Source organism: Scyliorhinus torazame, chromosome 3 (genome assembly GCF_047496885.1).
Source record: "Scyliorhinus torazame isolate Kashiwa2021f chromosome 3, sScyTor2.1, whole genome shotgun sequence".
NCBI lineage: Eukaryota > Metazoa > Chordata > Chondrichthyes > Carcharhiniformes > Scyliorhinidae > Scyliorhinus > Scyliorhinus torazame.
Genome location: NC_092709.1, coordinates 280806846 through 280823426, shown reverse-complemented (window position 1 = coordinate 280823426; position 16581 = coordinate 280806846). Strand labels below are relative to the sequence as shown.

Here is a 16581-nt window from a genome sequence, read left to right as displayed (position 1 = left end):
AGATAGGTAGAGAGATTTTAGATAGGTGCAAAAGTAACAGGGTTGTTGTAGTCGGGGATTTTAATTCCCCTTTATTGACTGGGACTCACTTAGTGCTAGGGGATTGGATGGGGCAGAGTTTGTGAGGCGTATCCAGGAAGCCTTCTTGATGCAATATGTAGATAGTCCAACTAGGGAAGGGGCAGTACTGGATCTGGTATTGGGGAATGAGCCTGGACAGGTGGTTGAGTTTCAGTAGGGGAACATTTTGGGAATAGTGACCACAATTTCGTAAGTTTTAGGGACAGGGATGAGGGTAACCCTCACGTTAAGGTGCTAAACTGAGGAAAGGCAAATTACGATAACATTAGACAGGAATTGAATAGTTTGGATTGGGTTCAGCTGTTGGATAGTAAATCAACATCGGACATGTGGGAGTCTTTCAAGAGACAGTTGATTAGGATTCAGGAAAGTCACGTTCCTGAGAGAATGAAGGATAAGTATGGGAAGTGTAGTGAGCCTTGGATAACGAGGGATATTGTGAATCTCGTCAAAAAGAAAAAGGAGACTTTTGCACGGTGTAGAAGGGTGGGGACAGTCAAAATCCTTGAGGAGTATTAAGAAAGAGGGCTAGGAGGGGTCATGAAAAATCCTTGGCAAGTAGGATTAAGGTGAATCCCAAAGCTTGTTATTCATATGTAAGAAGCAAGAAGGTGGCCAGGGAAAGGATTGGACCACTTAAGGACAGGAGCGGGAATCTATGTGTTGAGACAGAGGAAATGGGCGAGGTAAATTTGCATCAGTGTTCACCAAAGAAAGGGACTTTGTAGAAGATGATTCTTGGGTAGGGTGTGTGGACAGTCTGGATAATGTTAACATTGAAAAGAAAGAGGTATTCGGTCTTTTAAAAGATATTAAGGCAGTAATGTCTCCTGGGCCGGATGGGATTTGCCCCAGAATACTGAGGGAAATAAGGGAGGAAATTGCTGGGGCCTTGACTGACATCTTTGTATCCTCATTGGCTACAGGTGAGATCCCAGAGGACTGGATAATAGCTAATGTGGCACCGCTGTTTAAGAAAGGTAGCAGGGATAATCCTGGAAACTACAGGCCGGTTAGCCTCACGTCGGTAGTAGGTAAATTATTAGAGAGAATTTTTAGGGACAGGATTTATACCCATTTGGAAATAAATGGACTCATAAGCGATAGACAGCATGGTTTTTTAAAGGGAAGGTCATGCCTCACTAACCTGATCAAGTTTTTTGAGGAGGTGACAAGAATGATTGATGAGGGGAGGTCAGTGGATGTTATTTACATGGACTTCAGTAAAGCCTTTGACAAAGTGCCTCATGGCAGATTGGTATAAAAGGTGAAGTCACACGGGATCAAAGGTGAGGTGGTAAGATGGATACAGGACTGGCTCGGTCACAGAAGTCAAAGGGTAGCAGTAAAGGGTTTTTTTCTGAATGGAAGGTTGTGACTTGTGGTGTTCCACAGGAATCTGGAATCTGTGTTTGGGCCACTGTTGTTTGTACTGTACGTAAACGATTTGGAGGAAAATGTAGCCGGTCTGATTAGTAACAAAGGTTGGTGGAGTGGCACTTCTAGGTCAGAGGCCGTGCATGCGCATGGCAGCGGCCTCCTGCGGCTGCGCCGTGCTCCATGGCGGACTCGGAACGCAGAGCTGGACCTGAAAAATAAACCCTTCGATCGGCCGCGCGCCTGACCCTCAACGCCCGCGCAAACATTTCCTGGCCACCTATAGGGAGATCCCCATTTGTCGAGGTTCGTATTCCACTGAAACTGGATCTACGCTCTGTCAAGCACCATGTGTCTGCTGATGTGCAATGGCATACCCATGTTAAAAGATGTCCCGCGCCAGCTGTCTACCGAGAGGAAACCAGCACACACCCCTGGAGGAAACCAGCACACAGACAAGACTTGCGGAGATCGGCGAGAGGTGATGGGAACAGGACAATGAGAAATGGAATTCCCTAGCTTTGGACCAGCACGTAGGCGGTGGAGTTTGATTCAGTCGTTTCACTCTTGAAATAGGAACAGGAGAGCGCTTTGGCAGCTTTCTTCATGACTGAGCAGCCCCTCTTCAGGATCCACTCTGTTTGCCCTGCATGGGGAAAGTTCTGTTCCGTCCCCAACCTGGCTGGAAAACCATACACTGCAGGCTCATCTATCTGTGGTCAGAAAATCAAAGTTAAACTGAACCTGGAATATACAATCCCCATGGATAATGAATAAAACAAAACAATCGACCGAAAGGGAGAACAGCCCTTGTTGCCCGTGAACTCAGACACTTTGACATTGACATCACTGCCCTGCCTCAAGAGCAGGCGAAGGGCAGCTCAGGGAAGAAGGCAGTGATTACACCTTCTTCTGGAGAGGAAAACACGAGGATAAGCTCAGGATGCATGGAATTGGTTTTGCCATCAAGAACAAAGTCATCAACCGACTCTTGGAGATCCCTGTCGACATCAATGACACCTCATCACCCTTCGCCTACAACTTGCCGAGAACCAGCAGGCAACAGTTATGACTGTCCACGCCCCAACCCTTGATGCAATGATGAGTCCAAAGAAGGTTTCTACTGCACCCCACCCCGGACAACATGTTCTCCAACATTTCTAAGGAAGAGAAGATCATCCTCCTTGGGGACTTCAGTGCCAGGGTTGGAAAGAACTCCCAAATCTGAAAAAGAACCATCAGAAAGGAAGGAGTTGGGAATTGCAACTCCAACAGGTTCTCCTGCTCATGTGTATGGAACACCAGCTTGTCATCACGAACACGCTCTTTCGCCAAAAAGACACATTCAAGACTTCCTGGACCCATCCACGATCAAAGCACTGGCACATGATTGACAAAGTCATCATCTGCTCCCGAGACCAAAAGGATGCCTTCATCACCAAAGCGATGACCAGTGCAGATGACTGCTGGAAAGACCATCAGCTCATCTGCTCCTCTATGTCTATCAAACTCCATCAGAAGCAGTGGAAAATGAAGAAACAGCTCATAAATAAGATCTAGGTCGAGCGACTTCAAGAGCCAAGCATGCTAGTGAACTTCCAACAATGCCATCTCCAAATTTCCAAAGTGTTCATTCTAATGGAGTGGAGGAGAACTGAAAAGAGCTGAAGACAGTCTTCAGCACAAGCTGTGAAAAAACCATCGGCTACAAGACCAGGAAATACCAAGAGTGGTTCGATGAGAACGACCACACCATTCAAGACTTTCCTCTCCATGCCTGGAAAAACTACATAACCAGAAAGGCAAAGAAGAGAGCGCAAGAAATGGCCATGGCGGAGGCACAAAGAGATCAAGAACCAATGATGGACTGAAAAAGCTAAGGAGCTGCAACTTCTTGCTGACAAGCATGACACGCGGGGGTTCGTCAGTGCCACCAAGGCAATATATAGACCCAATACCCTAGACCTCAAACTGGTACGGAGTAAGGACAAAACCGTTTGAGAGACAGAGAAAACATCAGTCTTCGACAGAGAGAACACTTAGAGAGCTCATAAGCCATGATGCCATCATAGATGAGGACATGTTCGAGGAAATCCCCCAACCAAAGATGATCTGGGACTGCCACCAAGCATGAATGAAGTCGAAGCCACCATTAAACACAAGAAGAATGGAAAAGCTGCAGGAGTGGACGGGACCCCAGGGGAGATTTTCAAACTTGGAGGAGAAGATATCACCCGTTATCTCCATCAACTGATCCTGAAAATATGGGAGCGATTGCTGCCGACCTCAGGGATGGCATCATTGCCACCATCTTCAAAAAAGGAGACAAACAGACTGGAGAAACTACCAACGAATCTCCCTACTCCCCATCGCTGGGAGGATCATCACTCGAATCCGCGTTTGCCGCCTTCTCCGAGCCTCTGAAGAAATCCTTCCGGAAAACAAGTTTGGCTTCCAATCATACCTCACTGCTCGACAACTTCAAGAGAAATACCAAAAGCAACACCAACCACTCTACATGGCCGTCATCAATCTGACCAAGGCTTTTTACTCAATCGGGAAGTGCTATGGAAGACCCTGTCAAAGGTTGGCTGTCCAGAGAAATTCATCAATATCCTCTGACACTTCCACGACAAGATGTCAGCGACAGCCCTCATCGACGGAAATAAGACAGAAGCCTTCGAGGTCAAGACTGGAGACAAGCAGGAATGTGTGTCATCGCCCCCACCTTGCCAAGAGCAAGCTTGCCCGTGGAGTGGACATTGTCTACAGAACGGATGGAAAACGATTCAACCACAACTGGTTGAAATCCAAGAAAAAAATGACACTGACAAATCTCGTGGAGCTTCAGTATGCAGATGACATCGTCATCGCCACTCTTTCAGAAGAGAATCCCCAAGCCATGCTTGACACTTTCACAGAGAATACCAAAGAATTGGGGCGTCATTCTCCGACACCCCGCCGGGTCGGAGAATGGCCGTTGGCCGCCGTGAATCCCGCCCCCGCCGAAGTCTCCGGTACCGGAGATTGGGCGGGGGCAGGAATCGGGCCGCACCGGTTGGCGGGACCCCCCGCTGGATTCTCCGGCCCGGATGGGCCGAAGTCCCGCCCAGGAATTGCCTGTCCCGCTGACGTAAATCAAACCTGGTATTTACCGGCGGGACCAGGCGGCGTGGGCGGGCTCCGGGGTCCTGGGGGGGGGGCACGGGGCGATCTGACCCCGGGGGGTGCCCCCACGGTGGCCTGGCCCGTGATCGGGGCCCACCGATCCGTGGGCGGGCCTGTGCCGTGGGGGCACTCTTTCCCTTCCGCCTCCGCTACGGCCTCCACCATGGCGGAGGCGGAAGAGACACTCCCCACTGCGCATGCGCGGGAAACTGACAGCGGCCGCTGACGCTCCCGCGCATGCGCCGGGAAACTGACGGCGGCCGCTGACGCTCCCGCGCATGCGCCGCATTTCCGCGCCAGCTGGCGGGGCAACAAACGCCATTTCCGCCAGCTGGCGGGGCGGAAATCCCTCCGGCGTCGGCCTAGCCCCTCAATGTTGGGGCTAGGCCGCCAAAGATGCGGAGCATTCCGCACCTTTGGGCCGGCGCGATGCCCGTCTGATTGGCGCCGTCTTTGGCGCCAGTCGGCGGACATCCCGCCGTTGGGGGAGAATTTCGCCCATGGTCTCAGCCTCAACCTTAAGAAGATTCAAGTCTTTTACTAAAGCGTCTCTGGGCAAGGTCCAGTCTCTCCCTCCATCAAGAGGGAGAGCGACCCCAAGACTCAGTATTGATACAGTTCTTCTTCCGGTTTTATGTTTATGCCCTTGACTTTGATCCGGCCTCTTTGAAGCCTTAAGATTGTGTGATTCTAAGGAAGCACTGTTTATTGCTGTCACGTCCATCAATCTGTCCCCACAGCATGGCATACAGTAGCGGCAGACAGTGAAAGAGTACAGATATGTACCATTCTCATAGCATGATTTTTGTGTGGCTTGTTAATAAAGGAACTTACCTGAATAATGCTGTCTCCATTTTCATTTTTCATTCTTCCTCCCACCTCCCTCCTTCCTCCAGCCCATTGGCCCCCTAATCCCTCACCCTCTCTGCTACCGGCTCTCCTGGCCCTCTCATGTCTGCCAGCCCCCTGAACCCTCTCTTGTCCATTGGCACGCCAATCTCTTATCTTGCCCACAAACCCTTCCCACACCCCGGTTCTCTGGTTTACTTTAGTGCCTTTCTCATTCCCTCCCATTTGCTGCCCTTCTAGCGAGGGCTCTAGAGAGGGCTGTCCAACGGGAAACAGTGAGGGGTGCCAGGCAGCAGGATCTAAATGTCATCAGTAGTAAGCTATAAAGAGGATTTTCAGGTGAGTTAAGTTCAAGTCACCCAATAGGTTTTTAATGTAAAAATTACAGTTCAGGAACATAACCCACTTTTATTACATGCTTTGTTTTGGGAAAGTGATTATAATTTAGTACTTTTCAATTAGCAAGATTAATATTATAAGTGTTAAACAAGGGATAGCTGTATTCTCATAGGCTAGACCTTTGGCAACAATTCAAAAACCTTTAACTGGTACAGTTAAAAAGGAAGGATCGTCTGGCACCTGATGGACAGCAAGTGCAGAAATCTTTGTTCATATTATGAAATATAAGCACGGATGGAGCTAGATTAAAATGCATGAACTAAACTTTTTCGGCCTTTCAGACTTAAAAAAAGACTTGCATTTATATAGAGCTTTTCACAGCCACCAGGAGTGAAATTCTCCATCCCGCCACGCCACATTTCTGCGCCGACCGGCCGGCGGGATGCTCCGTTACACCGGCCGGTCAATGGGGTTTCCCATTGTGGGGCAGCCCCACGCCGTCGGGAAACCCCCGGGCGCCGGCAAAACGGAGACTCCCGCCGGCGGAGAATGACGCCCCAGATGTCTCAAAGCATTTCACTGTCAACTGCACAAACAATTGCTATTATGCTGCACTGTCCAATTTACTGAGCAACTCATGTCATAAACTATTACCTATCACTCCAAGCATTATGCTCCTATGTTCAAACAATCTCATCCATGATATTAACAGTGCATGATATAACTGAGCCATTCTTTAAGTTATGTATGTATATTATAATTTGAACATTCTGTACAATGCTTGGGCATTAAGGTTAAAATATAAAACATATATGCTGGCAGGTGTTATTATTGTAACCGATGCCCTTCTGTATAGTATGTCACAGGATTATGTGGTGACATCACCCTGACTCTTGGGAGATTTTCCTTCTTCCATCCTAGCCTGGTAACTTCTAATTCTAAGGTTCTAATCCCTGTGCGATTTACACTGGAGATTTCTTCTCTCGCTCGCACAGGCCAGGTAAACCTTCTAGCCTTCCTAACTCCTCATGAATTCAATCTCTTCAATTTGAGTGTGAGCTCCCACCTGCATTCTATGTGGTGAGCAATAGTGTCAGCATTTTCTCTGCTTCAGGTGCAAAATTCACTGTCTCTATTGTCCTGCTCTTTCTCTCTCTCTTTCACTTAGTCTCTCAGATTCTTGCAGACTGACTGATATCTGTCAGGTTCAGTACTAGCTTATGGCACCCTGTAACCCAATCCTACAAAGTCTTTCTATGGAATTCTCGCCTCACAACACACATCTCCATGGCAACGTGAATCATTTGTATCTAGGTAGAAATGCTAATTATCTTTCCTCTAGACCTCCAACTGCATACTAGCTTGGAATTCAATAGGCAATGTGAAGTATAAGTGTTTATAAAACCTGGCATTAATAACCTCTCTGTGAGAGTCAGGGACTAATAGTCTACACACAGTGAACAAAAATGCTCTTGCCATTGTTCACAGGTGTGAACATTTTACACTTTCTTCCCTGTAGATCAATGTGCACCCTCCTTAAACCGTTAACAACTAAGCCACCCAGGCTTAATGTCAGGCAGAATTCAAAGCAGGTCCAATGACCCACTTCATCCTTCATTTTACCTTAAATTAAAGAAATGGCCCCAAAACATAAACCTTATAAACTTTGTATTTGTAACAAAATCTAGTTCCAAGAAAAGGAGATGGTTCCTATTTTTGCATCAACTTACTCTAGGCTTACCTCTTCTTTCCTGTGATATTCTGCTATCAAATTAAAGGGCACAGTGTAAAGTGTACTGGACATCACTCCAAAAGCTGCACTGAGGGCCAGTGTGGAGAGAACATTAGGAAAGAGGCCAATCAATCCAGTTCCAAGGCCAAACAGGAAATATCCAACGAAGTACATTCCTTTCAAACCTATTATTGGCACAAGGACCTTCTGCAAATCTGAAAGAGAATCAGGGACAACAAAACACTATTAAACATATTTCATGAGTAGTGCATGAGATTTTTTACTAACTACAAAGGCTAGAAATTCCAGAACTTGAGGTCTCAGACAGCATGGAAAAAAATAAATATGGGTTCATATTTTAGGTGAGACACATAATCAGAATTTATCTGAAATTTTATTATTTATTTTTTTTAAAAATTTAAATTAAGGGGCAATTATCATGACCAATCCACCTGTCCTGCACATCTTTGGGTTGTGGGGATGAGACCCATGCAGACAAGAGGGGAATGTGCAAACTCCACACGGACAGTGAACCAGAGCTGGGATCGAACCAGGGACCTCAGCGCTGTGAGGCCACAGTGCTAACCTACTGCACCACCGTGCTGCGTCAGGCTTCCCACATATAACTTAAATTAAAGCATATAACTTTGAGTGAGTTTAAAAACTTGCATATTGCCAACTAAGTTTAGGTGGCAAAGATTCCTCCTAAAATGTGAAAACAAAGTAGCAAGACGCCATTTTTACTAAAACTTGAATTGCACAGAAATGGCACGTAGAAAACATTTCAAAATGAGCGCAGCATGTCAATGACTATTTCTTTGAAGTTACTTTCCTCCTTTTACAAGATAGTTAGAAACCAGGAAGTTCAACTAACTGATTTATCGACACATTTCAACATACAGGAGCTTCTGAAACATATTCACTGCGGGCACAAATCCGGTTATGGCTGCTGAATTTTTAAAAAATTCAATCATGGGATGTGGGCGTCGCTGGCTGAGCCAGCATTTGTTGTCCACCCCTGACGGCATTTAAGAGTCATATGTAGACCAGATGAGGTAAGGATGGCAGGTTTCCTTACCTAATGGACATTAGTGAACCAGATAGATGGGGTATGACAATCGGCAATGGTTTCATGGCCATCATGAGACTTTTAGTTTCAAATTTACTTTTATTTTGAATTCAAATTCAACCAACCTCCCTGGTGGGATTCGAACCCAGGTCTCCAGAACATTGGATAAAAGCAAATTACTGCGGATGCTGGAATCTGAAGCCAAAAAGAAAATGCTGGAAAGTCTCAGCAGGTCGAGTAGCATCTGTAGGGAGAGAAAAGATGGTGTTGCTCATGGCGCTGACGGCCTCTGCCACCTGAGCCCAGGCTGGCAACCTTCTTCCCGGGCCAGGGTACAGGCTGGCCCATCTGGAGTCACATGTAGGCCAGACCTGGCAAGGATGGTAGCTTTCCTTCCCTAAAGGATGTTATAAAAACAACCGGTGATAATTCCAGTCACCAGTATTGAGACTAGCTTTCAATTAGAGATATTTTACTAACTGAGTTTAAATTCCACTAGCCATCATGGTGCCTTTTGAACCCCAGGCCCCCAGGGCATTAGCCTGGGCCTCTGGATCACTGCTCCAGTGATAGTACCACTATGACACTGTCTCCCCTAAAAGCTAAGCACTGCTTGCATTAATTTGCAACCAAATATTCTTGATCCACATTCTACATTTGACCTGACTTGGCAACAATATTCCCACATTGCTGGGACGTTTTCAGTTCCTGCAGAACCGTTCATGACCTTCGGCTATCACAAAGGGCTTCACAGCCCAGGAGATGCCTTCTGAATTATAGGGCAGGATATTCAGTTCCCATTGGGGTCAGTTACGGAGACATGCGGGTGCTAATAATTGTGCCACCAACCGGCATTCTGGTTTCCCAGCTCCATCCCACCCTTGGGTCACTTTCCCAGAGGCAGGATGGGGACAGCAGTGTCAGAAGATCTGGTCAGGAAATATTGAGGATTTGCCTTCTCCATACACTTAACCACCATATAAAGTTTGACAGGATCAACTTTCCCGAGAGATTTATTTTCCAGGCCACGGTGCCTAGTTCTCTGCCATCTTTCCTCATCAATCAGCCCTTTGACCTTTAAGTATGTTAATTAGATTACCCAACATCCTTTAGCCTCTATCATCTTGCATGCAAATCCAACACATAGGGCGCGATTCTCCGCTCCCGCGCTGGTTGGGAGAATCGCCTGGGTCGCGATTCTCCCAAGCGGCGAGAACGGCCCCGTCGGGTTCCGCGCAGGGCAGGCCGGAGAATCGCCTGAGGCACCCAAAATGGCGATTCTCCGGCACCCCCGCTATTCTCAGGGCCGGATGGGCCGAAGTACCGACAGCGTGACCCCAGTTCACGCCGTCGCCGTTCACACCTGCTATTTAAAGTTGGCAGCCAGTCGTGCTGGCTGACGCTGAGCAGTGAGGAGGTGAGCAGACTGTTCCGCAGCTCCTGGAGACCGGGTCGGCTTCCCCGAGAGGGCTGCGGCCAACGGGGGGATGAGGGAGAGTGTGCAGGTGGGAGGGGGGATGAGGAAGTGTGTGCAGGTGGGAGGGGGGATGAGGAAGTGTGTGCAGGAGGGAGGAGGGAGGAGGGAGAGTGTGCAGGTGGGAGGGGGGTGAGGGACAGTGTGCAAGTGGGAGGGGGGGTGAGGGACAGTGAGCAGGTGGGAGGGGGGATGAGGGAGAGTGTGCAGGTGGGAGGGGGGATGAGGGAGAGTGTGCAGGTGGGAGGGGGGTGAGGGAGAGTGTGCAGGTGGGAGGGGGGATGAGGGAGAGTGTGCAGGTGGGGGGGGGAGGAGCGACAGTGTGCAGGTGGGGGGGTGGGAGGGACAGTGTGCAGGTGGGGGGGGGGGTGAGGGACAGTGTGCAGGTGGGAGGGGGGATGAGGGACAGTGTGCAGGTGGGATGGGGGGATGAGGGACAGTGTGCAGGTGGGAGGGGGGATGAGGGAGAGTGTGCAGGTGGGAGGGGGGGTGAGGGAGAGTGTGGATGGTATCGTCCATCCACGGATGCAACAAGTCAGCCGCCCTGATATGGCAGGACGGTGACGAGGACACGGCCGCAGGTTGTCGTGTGGCTGATGGGCACAGGCGACTGGCACACTGGGGAGGAGTATGATGTGAACTGACCGTTGGATGCTGACAGTGACCAGGTGTTAGGCTGCAGCGCAACCATCCCACCGGGGCACACAGGTATCCCATGCAACCCGGCTGTCGAGGTGTGGAAGAACCTCTGTGTAACATGTTGTTTCTCTACCCTCACCACCTTCCTGCAGGTCACCATGTATGCCAACCAGACAGCGATGTTCACTGCCGTGGTTGGAGCCGCAGCTCTGGAGTTTGCCATCCGGCAGCGTAGAGTCACACGGCCCACAGTGGCTGCAGAAGCAGCGGTTGCCGGTGTAGCAGAGGGGATGGTCGCGGAGTGGCCCGTCGTCGCCGCGCAGGCCGCAGGCGCTCAGGACCCGAATGTACAGGGGGATGCCGAGGGGAACATTGACCCCCTGGCGGCGAGGAATGCAGAGGAAGTGCTTGGGGGGGAGCAGGAGGAGGAGGAGGAAGAGCAGGAGGATCCACTGATGGTGGTGCCAGGGCGTCACAGGCGTCCAGCAAGGCCGAGGGTGTACCGAGACAGAATGTCGTTCGAGGCCCTACCGGACATCACATGCAGGAGGAGACTACGGTTCAGCAGGGAGACGGTCGCACATATATGCCACTTCGTGGCACACCTCGCACCACTTGGAACTGGTGGAGGACACGCGATACCACTCTCTGTCAAGGTGACGGTGGCCCTAAACCTTTATGCGACCGGTTCCTTCCAGGCGCCGAGCGGGGACCTATCCGGGATATCACAGGCATCGGTCCACAGGTGCATCAGGGCCGTCACCGACGCCTTGTATGCCATCGGAGACAGGTACATAAAATTCCCCAAGGACCGAGCACAGCAGGAAGCACGGGCACGTGGATTCACCAAGGTGGCCGGGACACCGATGGTCCAGGGTGTCATCGATGGTGTGCACGTCCCCATGCGCCCGCCTGCAGACAACAGGGAAGTGTTCATGAACAGAAATGGCGCATACTCCATGAACATTCAGGTGGTGTGCGACCCCCACATGAAGATCATGCACGTGTGTGCAAAGTACCCCGGGAGTGTGCATGACGCCACATTCTGGCACAGTCATTCATCCCCGCAATGTTCGATGGATACCTCCCCTGGCTCAGGGGCTGGTTGCTGGGCGACAAGGGCTATCCATTGAGGTCATGGCTGCTGATGACAATACGGAGGCCTCACACCAACGCAGAGAGCCTATACAACGAGGCCCATGCAGCAACCAGAGTTGTGGTGGAGCAGTGCTTCGGGCTGCTGAAGATGCAATTCAGATGCCTGGACCGCTCCGGAGGGACCCAGCAGTACCGGCCTGACAGGGTCGGTCGCATAATTGTGGTCTGCTGTGCGATGCACAACATTGCCATGCAGAGGGGAGGTGATCTGGTGGACGAGTCGGAGGGAGGACCCGACGGCAACGGAGCTAACGCGAATGAGGGGGATGGGGAAGAGGAGGATGCGGAGGAGGAGGATGATGGGGCGTATCAGGATGGGGGGAGGGGCGCAAGACACAGACACTGCCCGGGTGCTGGTTACGTCCAGGAGGCTGCACGACGGCACCGCCGCGGACAGCGGGCACGCGACGCGTTGGTGTCCGCACGGTTCACGCACTGTGGGGGTGGGATTCGCTGAACACTGCCACTTGTTTGCACCGTCACTCCTGCACATGGGCACCACACAGCAGCCCCCCCCCGCCACCCGTTCACGGCACCAATTCCACATCACCTTACCACTGCGGCACTACGGGATTGCACAACATTGATGATTGTGTAAGCGGGTGTGAACACTGCCATGTTGAATGATGACAGCCCGCTCTGCGATGAGCTGTGTGCTCAGATTCGCCAGCCGAGGTCTGACTCATGGCTATAGCTGAACCATGCACTCCGGTGGTCAGAGCCTTCGTGACGGATATTTCACCATATGCCCGTGTGGGGTGGCTGGCGTTGGAGTGCCGAGGCCAATGGTGTCCGATTATGAGGGGACGGGGGGAAACGGTCAGCACATCCAGAACAGACCACTACGCCACTCGGTCACCCTCACGAGCCCCCTGGCACCGGACATAGCACAGAGTCTTACAAGTCAAATTCAACAGTGAGTTTATTTGTGTGATTAACATAGGTGCCCTACCCCCTACAACTAAACTGTGCCCTGCACCCATGCCAACTTCCTACGTGCCTAACTTCTTTGCCTTACGGGCCCTACCACTACGTCTAGGTGTGTTCTCAGATGGTACAGCAGGGAGTGCAGGCGGACTGCTGAGAATCACGCCCTTCGACATGGCTCCCCTTCGGCACGTGTTTCCTGGGGCGGCCCGGCTTTGATAGGCCAGGCTGCTCGGCGGGCGTGCTGGATGGCGTTGTGCCACTCTGACCTGCCCGCTGCCCACCAGATGCGCCAGGGACGGAAGGGGGGGAGGCCGAGTGTACCGGGACGTCCCTTGATGAAGCTACCGGGATGGGCCCCAGAACCTCCTCCTCCCTCCGGGAGCCCGGTGGTCCCCGGGCCTCACTGTAGGACGGAGATGCGATCGGAGACATGCCCCGTCATGCCACCGACACCTGGCGCTGCCAGTCCTGGAGGCCTGCAGCGGGATCGACCACGGTCCGAATGTTCTCCGAGGCAGAGCCCAGGGAGTGCAACATTCCTGCCAAGGACTGTGCAATCTCAACCTGTGAGTGCGCCACGCCATCCATCACGTGTGCCAGGCGGTCAATGCTCTCCGCGCCTAACTGCTGGGACTGTGCCATCGCTTGCTGGGACCGGGCCATGTCATGGTGAGACTCGGCCAGGGCCCGGAGAGCGGCGGCAATGTCGTGTTGGCTCTGGCGCATGGCTACCTATGAGAGGGCAGCCCTCTGCTGGGCCATGGATGACGCGTGCACGTTAAGCCCAACGCCTTGCAGAACCTGACCCATGGCCGAAACCATTTCACCCATTGCCTCCACCGCGGACGCCACCCGTGCGGTGTCGGCCTAGGTGGCTGTGATGAGCGGCACCACTCCCTGCTCCTGATCGCGGATGGACTCCTCCAGCTGCGTGTGCAGGTCCTGGAAGATGGCCCTCATCCCGTTATTCAGTCCCTGGGTGTCCACATGCATCGGTTGTCCGGGTGGGTCAAGTACACCCAGGAACCCGGGAACCGTCTGGGTGGCAGCTGTTTGCTGGGCCTGGGCTGCCCTCCGACCGTCCAGCCCCTCGGCTGCTCCAAACTCCAACTGCTGTACCGGCTCGGCTGTGGGGTGCGCACCAGACCGTAACCCGGGAGCCTCATCACTTATATGCCCAACCGAGGTGAGTGTCTCTGTGATGGTGTATGGTGTGGGAGACAGCAGTGCCGCAAGCTCGAGGTCATCGTCCGTTAGGAATTCTGGTCTGTTCTCCTCCCACTCATGGCCCGGCGCAAGCTCCATGCGGGCCATGTCGTGCTGACCTCCAGGTGATTCCACCGAGTGTGTGGCCGTGATGTGCGATTCATCTTCAATGTCTGCCCTGTGCCCCTCACTATTGTCTCTCTCAGTGGTGCGAGCGTCCCGGTCCTGCGTCCCATACTGAGAGGTTTGCCCTCCTGTCCGACCGACTGCCAACCTCTGGCGTGCGTCCCTGGGTGCAGTTGCGGTTGGCGATGTTCCGCTGTCTCTTGGCCGAGACGACCCTGGACGTCCGGCGGCTGGCCCTGGGGAACATAAAGATTCGGGGTTCGTTAGACACGGTGGCCCGGGTGTATGGTGGTGGTGGGTGCAAAGTGTGAGGGGGGATGGGAGCGAGGGTGCAGTGGGCAATGTGTAAGCAGACGATGACGGGTTGGGGGGGGGGGGGGGGGTGAGGGCATGCAGGGTTCTCTCACTTGCTTCTGCACCTCCTAGCTGGCATGTCGCGACCTCCCGGATGGCGGATCCCCCAGTGAGGTCCAGGGCCCTCTGCTCGTGAATGTTTAGGGGGTGCAGCACAGGAGAAACCCCTCCGGTTCTCATACGCTCACGCTGGTTGTGAGCTGTCTTGTCCTGGGGGGGGTGGGTTGGATAAAGCATCACAATTAGGCAGGTATCATCAGGGCGTGCAGATATAAACTACATTTTTGCTGGTACATAGACAGCACGCCATGGCGTCGCTCCGGGGTGGGGGGGGGGGTCCTGGGGCTCATGTGGGTCGTGTAAATCGTTGGGCACCCTGACCCCCCCAAACCCCCCCTGATGCCCCAACACCCCCCTGACCCCCCAAAAATGCCCCAATCCCCCCCGATGCCCCAATCAACCCCTGATGCCCCTATCCCCCTGATGCCCCAACGCCCCTCTGACCCACCCAAACCCCCCCTGATGCCCCAACGCCCCCGTGACTCCCCCAAAAAACCCCTGATGCCCCAAACCTCATGCAGGGGGGCGGGGGCTGGGGGCACCCCCATGGCACTTACCCTCGCAGCCCGAGTGAGGTTGTGCAGCTTCTTCCAACACTGCACCCCCGTCCGGGGGGTCTGCCCCACAGCACTCACAGCGGTGCCAACCTCACGTCAACCGCACTGGATGGCTGGCGATGCCCACGTCTTGGGCAGAAGGTGTCCCTTCTCTGCTCGACCTCATCCAGCAGGGTATCCAGGTCCGTGCCCCAGAACCTCGGTGCGGCTCGACGGGGCTCAGCCATATCTTCCTCTCTCTTCTCCTCTGGGTCCTCTGTGCGCGGATCGCGCCATTTATGACGCACCGCCGCGTCATTCGGGCGTCGCGCGGTGACGACGCGGTTTTCGCGACACGCCCCCCCCCCGAGTTTCTCGCGGCCCCGATCCTAGCCCATTTTCGGGCCCTGAATCGGTCGGGATCGGGGACGTTTTGCGCCGTTGTGAACCTCGACGGCGTTCACGATGGCGTGGGCACTTCGTCGCGGGAGCGGAGAATCGCGCCCATAGACTCTTCTGTGCTATTGAGCCCCAAAACTAGTGCTCTCATTATCATAATCACCTTCTAAAGTTCATATACACTGTTAAGGGTGTCCAGTACATTCTTCAGAAATTCATCAACCTAATTGGCTACAAGATGATCTTCTCCTTAATGTCTCACAGCCCTCTAGGATATATATCAACTATCCAGTGGATTTCTTTGTGGTTTTTTTAAGCTCTTTCCGTCTGCATCAGTATGACAACACATTTATATCGGTCAATGGTTGTACTCAGGTTAGCTCTATTTGGAGAGGCCTGCAGGTCTTATTCTCTTTTCAAATTTCTAGTAACTATTTTCACCATTTTGCTTTTTTCCTCGGCCGCAGAAAGATACTTTTCACTGTACTTCGGTACACGTGACAATAAATCAAATCATCATCATCAAAACAGTAAAATGTGGAAATAGAGAAATTTCAATTAGTGATGTGCTGCTCCCACAGTTGGGCCTTTTAGAGATTCAATGATTTCACAAAACTTTGATTTTTTTTGCACATGTTAAAAAAACATGTGGAAAGTTAAGCCATGCTGAATGAGGTGTAACATAGTTTTTAACGGCATGCTAAGTCATAATTACTCCAGAATAAACTCTCTGGCCCTGAGAAACTAACTTGATAAGTATGTTATGTTGTTCCTTCCATTCTATTACTTAAAAATGAGTAGATTTTTAGAGTAGTGAATCCTTTTTTGAAAGATTTGTTAAGGATTCTTCAGCTTCTACCTTAATCCCATGTGTCTTAATATTTTGCGTTCTGTAAAATGATTTAAAAGTGAATAATAATCAGTGCTTTTACTCCTTGGTTTGTTGTGTCTTTGAAAATTCTTCAACTGAATTGGCTATTAAGCTTGTTCCTGGGCAGCAGAGAACCCCTACAGGTGGCACTGGATTGAAAATCGTGTCAGAATAGAGGAAATTAATGTCACATTGCCTGCTGAATATTTCTGG

At 51.7% G+C, this 16581-nt stretch overlaps 1 protein-coding gene across 1 annotated transcript in view; it reads right to left on the bottom strand.

Moving 5' to 3' along the window:
• Positions 1 to 16581, bottom strand: part of slc45a2 (solute carrier family 45 member 2) — a 140040-nt gene that overhangs the window by 17223 nt on the left and 106236 nt on the right. The window contains exon 6 of the mRNA XM_072497313.1: positions 7556 to 7761. Coding sequence (XP_072353414.1) covers positions 7556 to 7761 — 206 coding nt within the window. The remainder of the gene's footprint in view (positions 1 to 7555; positions 7762 to 16581) is intronic.